This window comes from Heterodontus francisci, chromosome 26, assembly GCF_036365525.1.
Source record: "Heterodontus francisci isolate sHetFra1 chromosome 26, sHetFra1.hap1, whole genome shotgun sequence".
NCBI classification, from domain to species: domain Eukaryota; kingdom Metazoa; phylum Chordata; class Chondrichthyes; order Heterodontiformes; family Heterodontidae; genus Heterodontus; species Heterodontus francisci.
The window spans coordinates 61,623,319-61,638,147 of NC_090396.1; the positions used below are offsets into that span (position 1 = coordinate 61,623,319).

General features: G+C 49.0%; 1 protein-coding gene across 7 annotated transcripts in view; it reads left to right on the forward strand.

The window, feature by feature from the left end:
- The window catches only part of tha1 (threonine aldolase 1), a 111,675-nt gene that overhangs the window by 78,668 nt on the left and 18,178 nt on the right, over positions 1-14,829 (forward strand). For 4 of the 7 annotated variants that reach the window (XM_068058359.1, XM_068058360.1, XM_068058364.1 and 1 more), the window contains 3 exons: positions 1,737-1,874; positions 4,518-4,710; positions 13,380-14,334. In XM_068058359.1, the coding sequence (XP_067914460.1) occupies positions 1,737-1,874; positions 4,518-4,710; positions 13,380-13,681 (633 nt within the window). In that variant the 3' untranslated portion in view covers positions 13,682-14,334. Of the gene's footprint in view, positions 1-1,736; positions 1,875-4,517; positions 4,711-13,379; positions 14,335-14,829 lie in introns of those variants that run through there. The other 3 variants (XM_068058362.1, XM_068058363.1, XM_068058361.1) reach the window with 1 other exon arrangement.

Sequence of the window (14,829 nt, forward strand, 5' to 3'; positions counted from 1 at the left end):
GCGTCGGAGGCGGAGAAACTGGGAGAACGGGATAGAGTCCTTACAGGAAACAGGTTGTGAGAAAGTGTAGTCAAGATGCCAGTGTTGTAGCTGGACTGGAACAGCTTGGCTAGGGGCGCGGATAGTTCTGGAACACAAGTCTTCAGCACTACTGCCGGGATGCTGTCAGGCCACATAGCCTTTGCTGTGTCCAGTGCCTTCAGCCATTTCTTAATGTCACATGGAGTGAATTGAATTGATTGAAGATGGCTTCTGTGATGCAGACGGCTTCTGGAGATGGCAGAGATGGATCATCCACTTGGCCCTCTTGGCTGAAGATAGTTGCAAAAGATTCAGCCTTGTCTTTCGCACTGATGTGCTGGGCTCCCCCATCATTGAGGATTGGGATGTTTATTTATTTAGAGATACAGCACTGAAACAGGCCCTTCGGCCCACCGAGTCTGTGCCAACCAACAACCACCCATTTATATTAATCCTACATTAATCCCATATTCTCGACCACATCCCCACCATTCTCCTACCACTTACCTACACCAGGGGCAATTTACAATGGCCAATTTACCTATCAACCTGCAAGTCTTTTGGAGGTGGGAGGAAACCAGAGCACCCTGCGAAAACCCATGCAGACACAGGGAGAACTTGCAAACTCCGCACAGGCAGTACCCAGAATTGAATCCGGGTTGCTGGAGCTGTGAGGCTGCGGTGCTAACCTTTTTAATTGTCCACCGCTATTCATGACTGGATGTGGCAGGACTTCAGAGCTTAGATCCTTTGGTTGTGGGATTGCTCAGCTCTGTCTATACCGTGCTGCTTCTGCTGTTTAGCATGCATGTAGTCCTGTGTTATAGCTTCACAAGGTTGGCACTTCATTTTTAGGTGTGCCTGTTGCTGTTCCTGGCATGCTATCCTCTACTCCCCATTGAACTAGGTTTAATCCCCTGGCTTGATGGTAATGAGAGTGGGGGATATACCAGGCCATGAGGTTACAGATTGTGCTTGAATACAATTCTGCTGCTGCTGATGGCCCACAGCGCCTCATGGATGCCCAGTTTTGAGCTGCTAGATCTGTTCAAATTTTATCCCATTTAGCATGGTGGTAGTGCCACACGACACGATGTTCTAACTCGCACCAAATCCCATTCATCCTTCACACCTGTACTCGCTGACCTACACTGGCTCCCGTTTAAGCAGCATCTCAATTTTAAAATTCTCACTCTTGTTTTCAAATCCCTCCAAGTCCTCACCCCGCTCAATCTCTGCAACCTCCTCCAGCCCTACAACCCAAAGACAATGGATTCTGTCTTCCCAATATTTGGAGGGAATTTCTATGCTTCCGGTATTGAATATCGAACAAGCAGTCTGATAATTTAGAGGCAGTGGATGAGTTGAGAGAGGTGGTGGTGAGGTAGAGCTGGGTGTCGTCAGCGTACATGTGGAAACTGACGTATGACAGATGAGGGATTATTGCTTGGATTGTTCACTACAGTGTGCAGAAGATTAACGTGGAGACTCCAAGTCAGTCCTGGAGGGGGCTTGACTGCGAGTAGGTACAGAAACATCAAGAGTCGGGACCCCAGTAACATTTTACACAAATGATTTTGCTAAATGCTGTGCGACATTTCATTCTTCACCATCAACTGCCATCTTGTGAGAAGCTGGAAATGGTGACATTCACTGCTTGCAGGTACTTTTCATCCTCCTGTAACTCACCTTTATCCTCTCTGCTCATGTCACAGGTACGAGATTTGGCCGACATGTACGAGCTGCCTGTCCACATGGATGGAGCCCGCCTGATGAACGCAGCCATTGCTTTGGGAGTTAAGGCCTCAGAGATACTGCGATTCTGTGACTCTGTGTCCATGTGTCTGAGCAAGGTATGAACCATATATCTGGGAGAAGGGAGGTCCCGCAGGAAGCGATGTGAGAAGAAATACAGTCCAGGTAGTTGTGCGTGTCAGTGGGTTTGTAACAGATGTCGGTGGGAAGACTGTCCGCTGGGCTAGAAACAGAGAAGTTCAGGAAGAGGTGGGGGATGAGGCTGAGATGGACCAAGTGAAGGTAAGGGAGGGGTGGGTGTGTTTTCCCCACAGATGCTGTCAGACCTGCAGAGTATCTTGAAAAATTAGGTCTTTTTTTACTGCCACAGAGAAGGCTAAGGAGGATCTAAGAGAGGGTTTGAAAGTTTTGAGAAGGTAAATAATGAGTGTTTCCACTGATTGGTGTCTCAGTAACAAAATTCATACACTAGGATTATCATTGGAAGGAGGGAGAAGAAACTTTTTCACAACAGGTTATTATAACGTGGAATGTTTTACCACAAGTGACCATTGAGACCAAGGCCGTTACATCAGTTAAACAGGAATTGGATAAGTATTTGAAAAGGAAGAATATGAAATAATAGAGGCAGGACAGGACACAGGATCAGAATAGGTAGCTCCAATGAAGGAGTTAGTCCAGCACAGGGCTGTGGGCAGAATGGTCTTTCCTGCTGTAATTTCTATGATTCTCTAACACCCCTGGGTGCTGTTGGTGATTGCTGTCAGTCTCTAACACCCCTGGGTGCTGTGAGTGATTGTTCTCAGTCTCTAACACCCCTGGGTGCTGTGAGTGATTGTTCTCAGTCTCTAACACCCCTGGGTGCTGTAGGTGATTGTTCTCAGTCCCTAACACCCCTGGGTGCTGTGGGTGAGCACACATTCATGCTGAGTACAGTCATGCTATTTGCCTTGTCTGTAATCTTATTCACTTACAGATGTCTAAAGTTGTTACTGTTTTCAAACTAATGGAATTATTAAATAAAAACAGAAAGTACTGAAAATACTCAGCAGGTCTGGCAGCATCTGTGGAGAGAGAAGCAGAGTTAACGTTTCAGATCAGTGACCTTTCATCAGAACTGGCAAAGGTCAGCAAGTGAAAGGGGGGAAGAAGATCAAAAGGGAAGGTGTGTGATAGGGCAGGAGAGATTAATGTCAGAGATGTCAGACAATAAAAGGCAAAAGGAGTGCTAGTAGTTGTAGTAAAAGACAAAGCATTAGTCCAGGGAGAGTGTTCATGGCAGAATAATGTACAGCTCTGTCCAAAAGCAAAAACATGAAAAACAGATTTAAGACAGGCACATGATTAAAAAATAAAACAAATAAATTTAACATTTTTAAAAATTAAAATGGCAGTCATGTTCTGAAATTGTTGAACTCAATGTTGAGTCCAGAAGGATGTAGAGTGCCGAATCGGAAGATGAGGTGCTGTTCCTCAAGCTTACGTTGAGCTTCATTGGAACACTGTAGCAGGCCAAGGACAGAAATGCAGGCACACACCTTCCCTTTTGTTCTTCTTCCCCCCCTCCCCTTTCATTTGCTGAAAGCCCATTACATTTCTGACTTTTGCCAGTTCTGATGAAAGGCCACAGACCCAAAACGTTAACTCTGCTTCTCTCTCCACAGATGCTGCCGGACCTGCTGAGTATTTCCAGCACTTTCTGTCTTTATTTTAGATTTCCAGCATCTGCAGTATTTTGCTTTTATTTTAATGAAATTATTATTTGGGAAAAGAGCTGTAAGTTGCTCCATCCCTGATGGCACTTGGCACCTCTCAGTTTCAGCTCTGACTTCATACCTTGCTAGCATTGAGAAGCTTTGCATTCAGACACGAGGTACTGGGCGACTAGAATATGTCCTTTCACACCTGACATTTGGGCCCAAGTCTAAATCAGATAAATGGGAGGAAATTTTCCACTAAATAGGTTTCCAGTTCAATGTCTGGCGAATCGTGATCCATAATTCAATAAACAGGCAATGACCATAGGCTAAACCCCGTCTCTTCAGCATTGCCACAACCTGTGGAATGAGCTCAGGACTGGGCCACAGTCTCGATCCTCCCGATGGCAGCTGGTATTGGGAGATCACCACTATTTGTACATGGCTATGTCACTTTCATGCTGCAATCTGGGGGAGGCAGTGATGTAGTGGTAATGTCACTTGACTAGTTAGCCAGAGGCCCAGGCTAGTGCTCTGGGGATATGGGTTCGAATCCCACCTCGGCAGATGGTGAAATTTGAATTCAATTAACAAAAAAAAAATCTGGAATTAACACGCTCGTATAATGATGACCATGAAACCATTGTTGACTGTTGTAAAAACCCATCTGGTTCACTTATGTCCTTTAGGGAAGGAAATCTGACATCCTTACCTGGTCTGGCTTACATGTGACTCCAGACCCACAGCAATGTGGTTGACTCTTAAATGCCCTCTGAAATGGCCTAGCAAGCCACTCAGTTCAAAGGCAATTCGAGATGGGCAATAAATGCTGGCCTAGCCAGTGATGCTCACATCCCATGAACGAATAGAAAAGTCTGCCTGCCAACAGTAGGGCCTGGCACTGAGTGGCAGCATCGATTTGAAAGTGGCAGCTTAAGGTGTCCTGGAGGAGCAGTGTTCACCGAGAATGTGGTCTGAACCTCCTCTGGGGATGGTCAGCCTCTTCCAGCCTCATTGGACTGACTGTGTTTGTGGATTGCACAGGGTTTAGGAGCTCCAGTCGGGTCTCTCGTCAGCGGCCGGAAGGAATTCATCGAGCAAGCCCTGCGGGTACGGAAATTGCTCGGAGGGGGCATGAGGCAGGCAGGGGTGCTAGCTGCAGCAGGACTCATCTCAATATCAGATATGGTCGAAAGACTCCAGGACGATCACAGAAATGCCAGGAAATTTGCCCAAGGTACCTACCATTTGTAAATGTTATCTGGCACACCTCCTGTACTTTTAAAAAGTGTCTTAACATAGACTGTTGCAGTTCTACCCCATTTCCAACTTAATCAACCCAAAACATTGTCTATTTCCTTACATGCCAGCAACAAAATACACAATAAAGTGGCCCCACGCGATGACATGTTGAGAATTTGGTTCCCTTGCCCAGCGCAGCATGAGCAGCATAACCCGTGTGTTGGGAGTTACAGGAAGTGGCCTGCACCTGGTGCTGCTTGATCCATGGGATGGTTCACGTGTCTAAAGGACAGCACGTGAAGCTCCTGTCTGGTGCTCTGTGTAGCACGACAGTAACAGCTAAATCCACACACGCCTATGTTGGCAGACTGAGACCTAAAATGGAGGCCTGAGGCTCCAATTGGAAGACTGATGTATCAAATGAAGGCCTGAGACATGGCCGCAAGAGTGGATCAATGTGAATCAGAGTCACTGCTTCTGGCAGAAACCTGGGTGCACATTATTTAGACGCTGTGTTGCTCATATTTGGATGCAGCGTGGGTCACATTCTGACTCAACGTGGGTCATTTTCAGACGCATTGTGGGTCACGTTCGGATGCCATGTGGGTCACGTTCGGATGCCATGTGGGTCACGTTCGGATGCCATGTGGGTCATGTTCGGATGCCGTGTGGGTCACGTTCGGACGCAGTGTGGGTCACGTTCGGACGCAGTGTGGGTCACGTTCGGACGCAGTGTGGGTCACATTCAGGTGCAGAGAATCATAGAACGGTTAAGGTACAGGAAGAGGCCACTTGGCCCATCGTGTCTGTGCTGGCTGAAAAATGATCCACCCATTCTAATTCCACCCTCCAGAATTTGGTCCATAACCCTACAGATTACAGCACTTGAGATGCATATCCAGACTCCTTATGAATGAGTTGAGGGTTTCTGCCTCAACTACCTTTCAGGCAGTGAGTTCTAGACCCTCACCACCCTCTGGGTGAAAATATTTTCCTCATCTCCCCTCTAATCTTTCTACCAATCACTTTAAATCTATGCCCCCTCGTCTCTGACCTCTCTGCTAAGGTGAATAGGTCCTTCACTTCCACTCTCTCCAGGCCCCTCAAAATTTGATACATTTCAATCAGATCTCCCCTCAGCCTTCTCTGTTTCAAGGGGAACAACCCCAGCCTATCCAATCTTTCCTCATAGCTGCATTTTTCCAGAGCTGGCAACATCCTCGTAAATCTCATCTGTACCCTCCCTCGTGCAGTTACATCCTTTCTATAATGAGGTGACCAGAACTGCACACAATACTCAAGTTGTGGCCTAACCAATGAGTTATACAGTTCCAGCATAACCTCCCTGCTCTTATATTCTATACTTCGGCTAATAAAGGAAAGGATTCCATATGTCTTCTTAATCACTTTATCGACCTGTCCTGTTACCTTCAGGGATCTGTGGGCATTCAGTCCAAGATCCCTCACTTCCTCTACACTTCTCAGTATTTTTCCATTTATTGTGTATTCCTTTGCCCTGTTTGACCTTCCCAAATGCATCACCTCACACTTCTGTAGGTTGAATTCCATTTGCCACTTTTCTGGCCATCTGACCAGACCATCAATATCTTCCTGCAGCCTACAGCTATCCTCCTCGCTGTCTACCACACGGCCAATCTTTTTGTCATCTGCAACTTCTGGATCGTGCCCCCTACATTTACATCCAAATCGTTAATATATACCACAAAAAGCAGGGGACCCAGTACTGAGCCCTGCGGAATGCCACTGGAAACAGCCCTCCAGTCACTAGAACACCTGTCAACAATTACTCTTTGTTTCCTGCCACTGAGCCAATTTTGTATGCACCTTGCAGCATTTCCCTAGATTCCGTGGGATTTTATTTTTTAACCAGTCTGTCATGTGGGACCTAGTCAAAAGCCTTGCTAAAATCCATGTAGACCACATCAACTGCATTACCCTCATCTATCTTCCTTGTTACTTCTTCAAAATATTTGATCAAGTTGGTCAAATAAGATCTTCCCTTAACAAATCCATACTGACTATCCTTGGTTAACCTGTGCCTTTCTAAGTGACAGTTTATCCTGTCTCTCGGAATAGATTCCAATAATCTGTCCACTACAGGTTAGACTGAATGGCCTGTAATTATTTGGTCTATCCCTCACTCCCTTTTTAAAGAGAGGTACAACATTAGCAGTTCTCCAATCCTCCGGCACCACACCTGTATCCAGTGAGGACTGGAAAATGATGGTCAGATCTTCCACTGTTTCCTCTCTTGCTTCTTTTAACAGCCTGGGGTACACTTCATCTGGCCCTAGTGATTTATCAACTTTCAAGGATACTAAACCTATTAATACCTCCTCTCTCCCTATGTTTATCTCATGCAATACTTCACACTCCTCCTCCTCAACTACAATATCTGCATCGTTCCTGTCTTTTGTGAAGACAGACGCAAAGTATTCATTAAGAACAATACCAACAGCTTCCGTCCCTACACATGGGTTAAACCTTTTTGGTCTTTTTTGGGCCCTACTCTCTTCTTGGTTATCCTCTTACTCTTAATGTATTGATAAAACATCTTTGGGTTCACCTTGATTTTGCTTGCCAATATTCTTTCTTGCCCTCTCTTTGCTTTTCCCAATTCCCTTTTTGATTTCACCCCTCCACTTTCTATACTCCTCTCGTCTTTCTGTAGTATTGAGTTCTCGGTGTCAAACACAAGCTTTCCTTTTCTGCCTTATCTTACCTTGTAAGCTCATTGACGTCCATGGTGCTCTAGATTTGGCCATCTCACCCTTTTTCTTTGGGGGAACATGTTTACTCTGATCCTCTTGAATCTCCCCATTGAATGCCTCCCACTGCTCTGAGACTGATTTACCTTCAAGCAGCTGTTTCCAGTCCACTTTCGCTAAATCAATCCTCAGTTTAGTAAAATTGGCCTTGCCCCAATTGAGAACTCTAACTCCTGTTCTATCTCTGTCCTTTTCCAGTTAAAACTGACTGAATTGTGATCACCACCACCAAAATTCTTTCCCACTGCCACTTCTTCCACCTGCCCATCTTCACTTCTAAAACTAAGTCTAAAACTGCCCCCTCTCTTGTTGGAATTGCTACATACTGGACAAAAAAGTTCTCCAGAATGCACCTCAAGAATTCTGCTCCCTCAATTCCTTTCATACTAAATCTATCCCAGTTAATATTGGAGTAGTTAAAATATCCTACTATTACTGCCCTATTGCTCATGCACTTCTCAGAGATTTGCCTACATATCTGCTCTTCTATCTTCATCTGACTGTTCGAGGTTCTATAGTACACTCCCAGCAGTGTGATTGCCCCTTTTTTGTTCCTTAGCTCAATCCATATGACCTCATTTGATGAACCTTCCCACATATCATCCCTCCTCACAGCTGTCATAGTTTCTTTGACCAAAATTGCCACTCCCCCTTCTTTCTCACCTCCCCCCACCCCCATCATGTCTGAAAACCCTGTAACCAGGAACGTTGAGCTGCCATTCCTGTCCCTCCTTAAGCCAGGAATGTGGGTCACATTCAGGTGCAGTGTGGGTCACGTTGGGGTGCAGTGTGGGTCACGTTCGGATGCACTGCTGGTCTTGCTTGGGTGCATGTGGATCTCGTTTGGCTGCAGTGTGGGACATGTTCGGATGCAGTGTGGGTCTTGTTCGGACGCAGTGCGGGTCTCGTTTGGGTGCTGTGTCGGGTCACGTTCGAGCACAGTGTGGGTCATGTTCAGGTGCAGTGTGGGTCTCGTTCGGACTCAGTGCGGGCCTCGTTCGGGTGCTGTGCGGGGTCACGTTCGAGTACAGTGTGGGTCTCGTTCGGGTGCAGTGTGGGTCTCGTTCGAGTACACTGTGGGTCTCGTTCGGACGCAGTGCGGGCCTCGTTCGGGTGCTGTGCGGGGTCACGTTCGAGTACAGTGTGGGTCTTCTTCGGGTGCAGTGTGGGTCTTCTTCGGGTGCAGTGTGGGTCACGTTCGGGTGCAGTGTGGGGTCACATTCAGATACAGTGTGGGTCTCGTTCGGGTACAGTGTGGGTCTCGTTCAGGTGCATTGTGGGTCACGTTTGGCTACAGTGTGGGTCACATTCGGTTGCAGTGTGGGGTCACGTTCGGTTGCAGTGTGGGGTCACGTTCGGTTGCAGTGTGGGGTCACGTTCGGTTGCAGTGTGGGTCTCGTTCGGGTGCAGTGTGGGTCTCGTTCAGGTGCATTGTGGGTCACGTTTGGCTACAGTGTGGGTCACATTCGGTTGCAGTGTGGGTCTCATTCGGGTGCAGTGTGGGGTCACATTCGGTTGCAGTATAGGTCACGTTCGGTTGCAGTGTGGGGTCACGTTCGGTTGCAGTGTGGGGTCACGTTCGGTTGCAGTGTGGGGTCACGTTCGGTCGCAGTGTGGGGTCACGTTCGGTCGCAGTGTGGGGTCACGTTCGGTCGCAGTGTGGGTCTCATTCGGGTGCAGTGTAGGTCACGTTCGGTTGCAGTGTGGGGTCACGTTCGGTTGCAGTGTGGGTCTCGTTCGGTTGCAGTGTGGGTCACGTTCGGGCACAGTGTGGGTCTCGTTCAGGTACAGTATGGGTCACGTTCGGGTGCAGTGTGGGTCTCGTTCGGGTACAGTATGGGTCACGTTCGGGTGCAGTGTGGGGTCTCGTTCGGGTACAGTGTGGGTCACGTCCGGGTGCCGTGTGGGTCACGTTCGGGTACAGTATGGGTCACGTTCGGTTGCAGTGTGGGTCACGTTCGGTTGCAGTGTGGGGTCACGTTCGGGTGCAGTGTGGGTCACGTTCGGGCACCGTGTGGGTCTCGTTCGGGTACAGTATGGGTCACGTTCGGGTGCAGTGTGGGGTCTCGTTCGGGTGCAGTGTGGGTCACGCCGGGTGCAGTGTGGATCTCGTTCGGGTGCAGTGTGGGTCACGTTCGGATGCAGTGTGGGTCACGTTCGGTTGCACTGTGGGTCACGTTCGGGTGCAGTGTGGGTCACGTTCGGGTGCAGTGTGGGTCACGTTCGGGTGCAGTGTGAGTCACGTTCGGGTGCAGTGTGAGTCACGTCCGGGTGCCGTGTGGGTCACGTTGGGGTGCAGTGTGGGTCACGTTGGGGTGCAGTGTGGGGTCACGTTGGGGTGCAGTGTGGGGTCTCGTTGGGGTGCAGTGTGGGTTCTCGTTGGGGTGCAGTGTGGGTCACGTTGGGGTGCAGTGTGGGGTCTCTTTGGGGTGCAGTGTGGGTTCTCGTTGGGGTGCAGTGTGGGTCACGTTCGGGTGCAGTGTGGGTCACGTTCGGGTGCAGTGTAGGTCACGTTCGGGTACAGTGTGGGTCACGTTCGGGTGCAGTGTGGGTCTCGTTCGGGTGCAGTGTGGGTCACGTTCGGGTGCAGTGTAGGTCACGTTCGGGTACAGTGTGGGTCACGTTCGGTTGCAGTGTGGGTCACGTTCGGTTGCAGTGTGGGTCACGTTCGGTTGCAGTGTGGGGTCACGTTCGGGTACAGTGTGGACCTCGTTCGGGTGCAGTGTGGGTCACGTTCGGTTGCAGTGTAGGTCACGTTCGGTTGCAGTGTGGACCTCGTTCGGGTGCAGTGTGGGGTCACGTTCGGGTGCAGTGTGGGTCACGTTCGGGTGCAGTGTGGGTCACGTTCGGGTGCAGTGTAGGTCACATTCGGTTGCAGTGTGGGTAACGTTCGGGTGCAGTGTGGGTCTCGTTCGGTTGCAGTGTGGGTCTCGTTCGGTTGCAGTGTGGGTCACGCCCGGGTGCAGTGTGGGTCACGCCCGGGTGCAGTGTGGGTCACGCCCGGGTGCAGTGTGGGTCACGCCCAGGTGCAGTGTGGGTCACGTTGGGGTGCAGTGTGGGTCACGTTGGGGTGCAGTGTGGGTCACGTTGGGGTGCAGTGTGGGTCACGGGGTGCAGTGTGGGACACGGGGTGCAGTGTGGGGTCTCGTTGGGGTGCAGTGTGGGGTCTCGTTGGGGTGCAGTGTGGGGTCTCGTTGGGGTGCAGTGTGGGTTCTCGTTGGGGTGCAGTGTGGGTTCTCGTTGGGGTGCAGTGTGGGTTCACGTTCGGGTACAGTGTGGGGTCACATTCAGATGCAGCGTGGTTCTCGTTCGGTTGCAGTGTGGGGTCACATTCGGGTGCAGTGTGAGGTCACATTCAGATACAGTGTGAGGTCTCGTTCGGTTGCAGTGTGGGGTCACGTTCGGGTGCAGTGTGGGGTCACATTCGGGTACAGTGTGGGTCACGTTCGGGTACAGTGTGGGGTCACGTTCGGCTGCAGTGTGGGGTCACGTTCGGGTGCAGTGTTGGTCACGTTCGGGTGCAGTGTTGGTCACGTACGGGTGCAGTGTGGGTCACGTTCTGGTACAATGTGGGTCACGTTCGGGTGCAGTGTGGGTCACGTTCGGGTGCAGTGTGAGTCTCGTTCGGATGCAGTGTGGGTCACGTTCGGGTGCAGTGTGGGTCTCGTTCGGGTGCAGTGTGGGTCTCGTTCGGGTGCAGTGTGGGTCTCGTTCGGTTGCAGTGTGGGTCTCGTTCGGTTGCAGTGTGGGTCACGTTCGGGTGCAGTGTGGGGTCACATTCGGTTGCAGTGTGGGTCTCGTTCGGTTGCAGTGTGGGTCACGTTCGGGTGCAGTGTGGGGTCACATTCGGGTGCAGTGTGGGTCTCGTTCGGTTGCAGTGTGGGTCACGTTCGGTTGCAGCGTGGGTCTCGTTCGGTTGCAGTGTGGGGTCACATTCGGGTGTAGTGTGAGGTCACATTCAGATACAGTGTGAGGTCTTGTTCGGTTGCAGTGTGGGGTCACATTCGTGTACAGTGTGGGTCACGTTCGTGTACAGTGTGGGTCACGTTCGGTTGCAGTGTGGGTCACGTTCGGGTACAGTGTGGGTCACGTTCGGGTACAGTGTGGGGTCACGTTCGGCTGCAGTGTGGGGTCACGTTCGGGTGCAGTGTTGGTCACGTTCGGGTGCAGTGTTGGTCACGTTCGGGTACAGTGTGGGGTCACGTTCGGCTGCAGTGTGGGGTCACGTTCGGGTGCAGTGTGGGGTCACGTTCGGGTGCAGTGTTGGTCACGTACGGGTGCAGTGTGGGTCACGTACGGGTGCAGTGTGGGTCACGTTCGTGTACAGTGTGGGTCACGTTCGGGTGCAGTGTTGGTCACGTTCGGGTGCAGTGTTGGTCACGTACGGGTGCAGTGTGGGTCACGTACGGGTGCAGTGTGGGTCACGTTCGGGTACAGTGTGGGTCACGTTCTGGTGCAGTGTGGGTCACGTTCTGGTGCAGTGTGGGTCACGTACGGGTGCAATGTGGGTCACGTTCGGGTACAGTGTGGGTCACGTTCTGTTGCAGTGTGGGGTCACGTTCGGGTGCAGTGTGGGGTCACATTCGGGTGCAGTGTGGGGTCACGTTCGGGTGCAGTATGGGGTCACGTTCTGGTGCAGTGTGGGTCACGTTCGGGTACAGTGTGGGTCACGTTCGGGTGCAGAACGAGGCCACATTTGGACACACAAGACCAGCAAGTGGTATAAATCTAAGAGTCTGATCTTCAGCTCATAAAAAAAGATTTGCACAAATGTAACCTGCTGACAGTATTTTTATCATCTTGCAGGTGATCTAAGTCATTGAATTTAAATAACTACTGTAATCTATGAAAATGACAGAAGGAGATGGTTGTAGGTCGTCACTGGTTTGGGCTTTTTAAAGTCTCTTTCACAGTTCTGGATTAAAGCCAAGACCCTCAGTTATGACACTGCCTGTAATACAAATCTACACAGCAACTGGAAGCGACTGACCACGATAGCCATCCCTCTGATTCTTCCTCATTCATCAGGACTTGATAAATGACCATCCGTCATGTTGACTTGTATTTTTTGGAGGGGTTTGAGGGTACTGCTGCAGTAATCTGTTCAATGTCCAGTTCTGACAGAGGGCTCAATGCAGAGGCTCTCAATCAGATGAGGAGCTGAACTTTGCAGCCTGTTCCTGTGATATAATTGATAATCTCTACATGTTTATAATCAAAGATCACGCGGCTGCAGAATAATAATTAAACACTGGGAGTGATCAAAGAACAACTTAAAAGTAAAAGCATGTCCCCATCATCTCCGGGAATATTGTGGTGCTAAATAATTTTTAGGTTATGTAATCTGAGGTGTATTTCATTGTGTGTGCCATAGCAAAACAGTGGGCTATCTGGTGTCCCCTGGTGTCCAGTGTTGCTATGTTTGGTGGAGGGACCTTTACAATTTAAATTGGCCAAAAGGCTAATTGCCGGATGCAAAGCTCAAAGCATTTTTACTGAAAATTAATGGGCTTCTGGTCGTAGAACGGTAAGATGAGTGATGTCAACAAGTACAAAATACAAGGCTGAGTGATACAAGTATATCAAGTGAGGAAGACATTCGATTAGGTGCGTTTGTGTTGCTTTTCTCAGTAAACAGCTATTTATTGTGCTGTCTGTACCTATTCTGGTGTAGATGTCACTATTTTCCTTGTTGCTAGCTAAAAGGTATAAAAGGATATGGAGCCAAGCAAGTGGAGTTAAGATACAGATCAACCATGATCTCATTGAAAAGTGAAAAAGGTTAAAGGGGCTGAATGGCCAACTCCTATTCCTATGTTCTATCATTATTGCCTTATTACACTACAGAGACTGATTTGTCAAATCTTGCTCACAGGCATTCAGACATATGCTTCCCCCATATGTGACATCAATATCGATGCCGTGGAAACAAATATCCTAATGTTTACAGTGAACGACCCAAGAATTTCACCCAAGGAATTCTGTGACAAGATGGCAGAGGTGAGTGAGGAGGAAGTGTCTGTGACAGGACGTGGTGTGCGAGTGTTACTGCTCCCAATGTACGGACGTGCAGTCCGAGCTGTTTGGCACCTGGACGTAACAGAAGAGGACACTGACCTGGCCTTACAGAAATTGCAGTATGTGATAGAGAAAGTCAAGCAAAAAAGTAATGGATAAACCAAATCCTGTGATTCTTCAAATACAATAATTATGGCTTGGACAAGAATGCAATATTCTCGGTGGAGTGAGTGTGATATTTTTGAACCAGTTGCCAGGTCCGGTGGCAATATTCTCACAGATTTGTAGTGTTTGTTATTGGAAATCACTGTATTGTGTGAATGATGTGCTTTCCTGCTGATTTTAAAATTCTCATCCTTGTTTTCAAATCCCTCCATGGCCTCACCCCTTTCCATCTCTGTAATCTCTGTCAGCCTCACAACTCTCCAACATATCAGCTCTTCTGTAATTCTGGCCTCTTGAGCACCGTGATTTTAATCGCTCCACCATTGGTGGCCATGCCTTCAGTTGCCTAGGCTCCAAGATCTGGAATATCCTCCCCACACCTCTCCGCCTATCCACCTCCATTTCCTCCTTTAACATACTCCTTAAAACCTACCTCCTTGACCAAGATTTTGCTCATCTGACCTAATTATCTCCATTTGTGGCACAGTGTCATATTTTGTTTTATAATGCTGCTGTGAAGCACCTTGGAATGTTTTATTAAAGGTGCTATGCAATAAAAATTGCTGATTATTCTGTGAGTTGTGTAAAACTTGCAGTTCTCATTAAAATGGGAAGCAGTGTTGCAATCACTGATCCAGTACACTACATGACTGCTTTGTTAAGCCATTCATTTTCAAACTGGGGTCAGCAGACTCTATGGACACTGCCAGTACTTTTAGCAAGCCTGCCAAACAGTGCCAGAATTCTCCTGGTTTCCTTGACAGTGCGTCAACATTTTCAAGGGTTCATCACACTGTGTCATTATTCTCTGGGCATCCCAGCTTGTATTTTCAAGGGTCCTTCAGACGCGATGTTCTTGGGCATTCCCAGGGAATGTATCAATGTACTGTATTCGCTGCTCACAATGCGATCGCCTCTGCAGATTGTGGAACACCTCTGCTCAGTCTGAAAGCAAGATCCCAAACTTCCATCTGCTTGCCATTTCAACTGACCACCCTGCTCTCATGCCCACATTTCTGTCCTAGGCCTGCTCCAGTGTTCCAGTGAACATCTACACAAGCTCGAGGAACAGCACCTGATCTTTCAATTAGGCACTCTACAGCCTTGTGGACTCAACATTGAGTTTAACAATTTAACAGCAT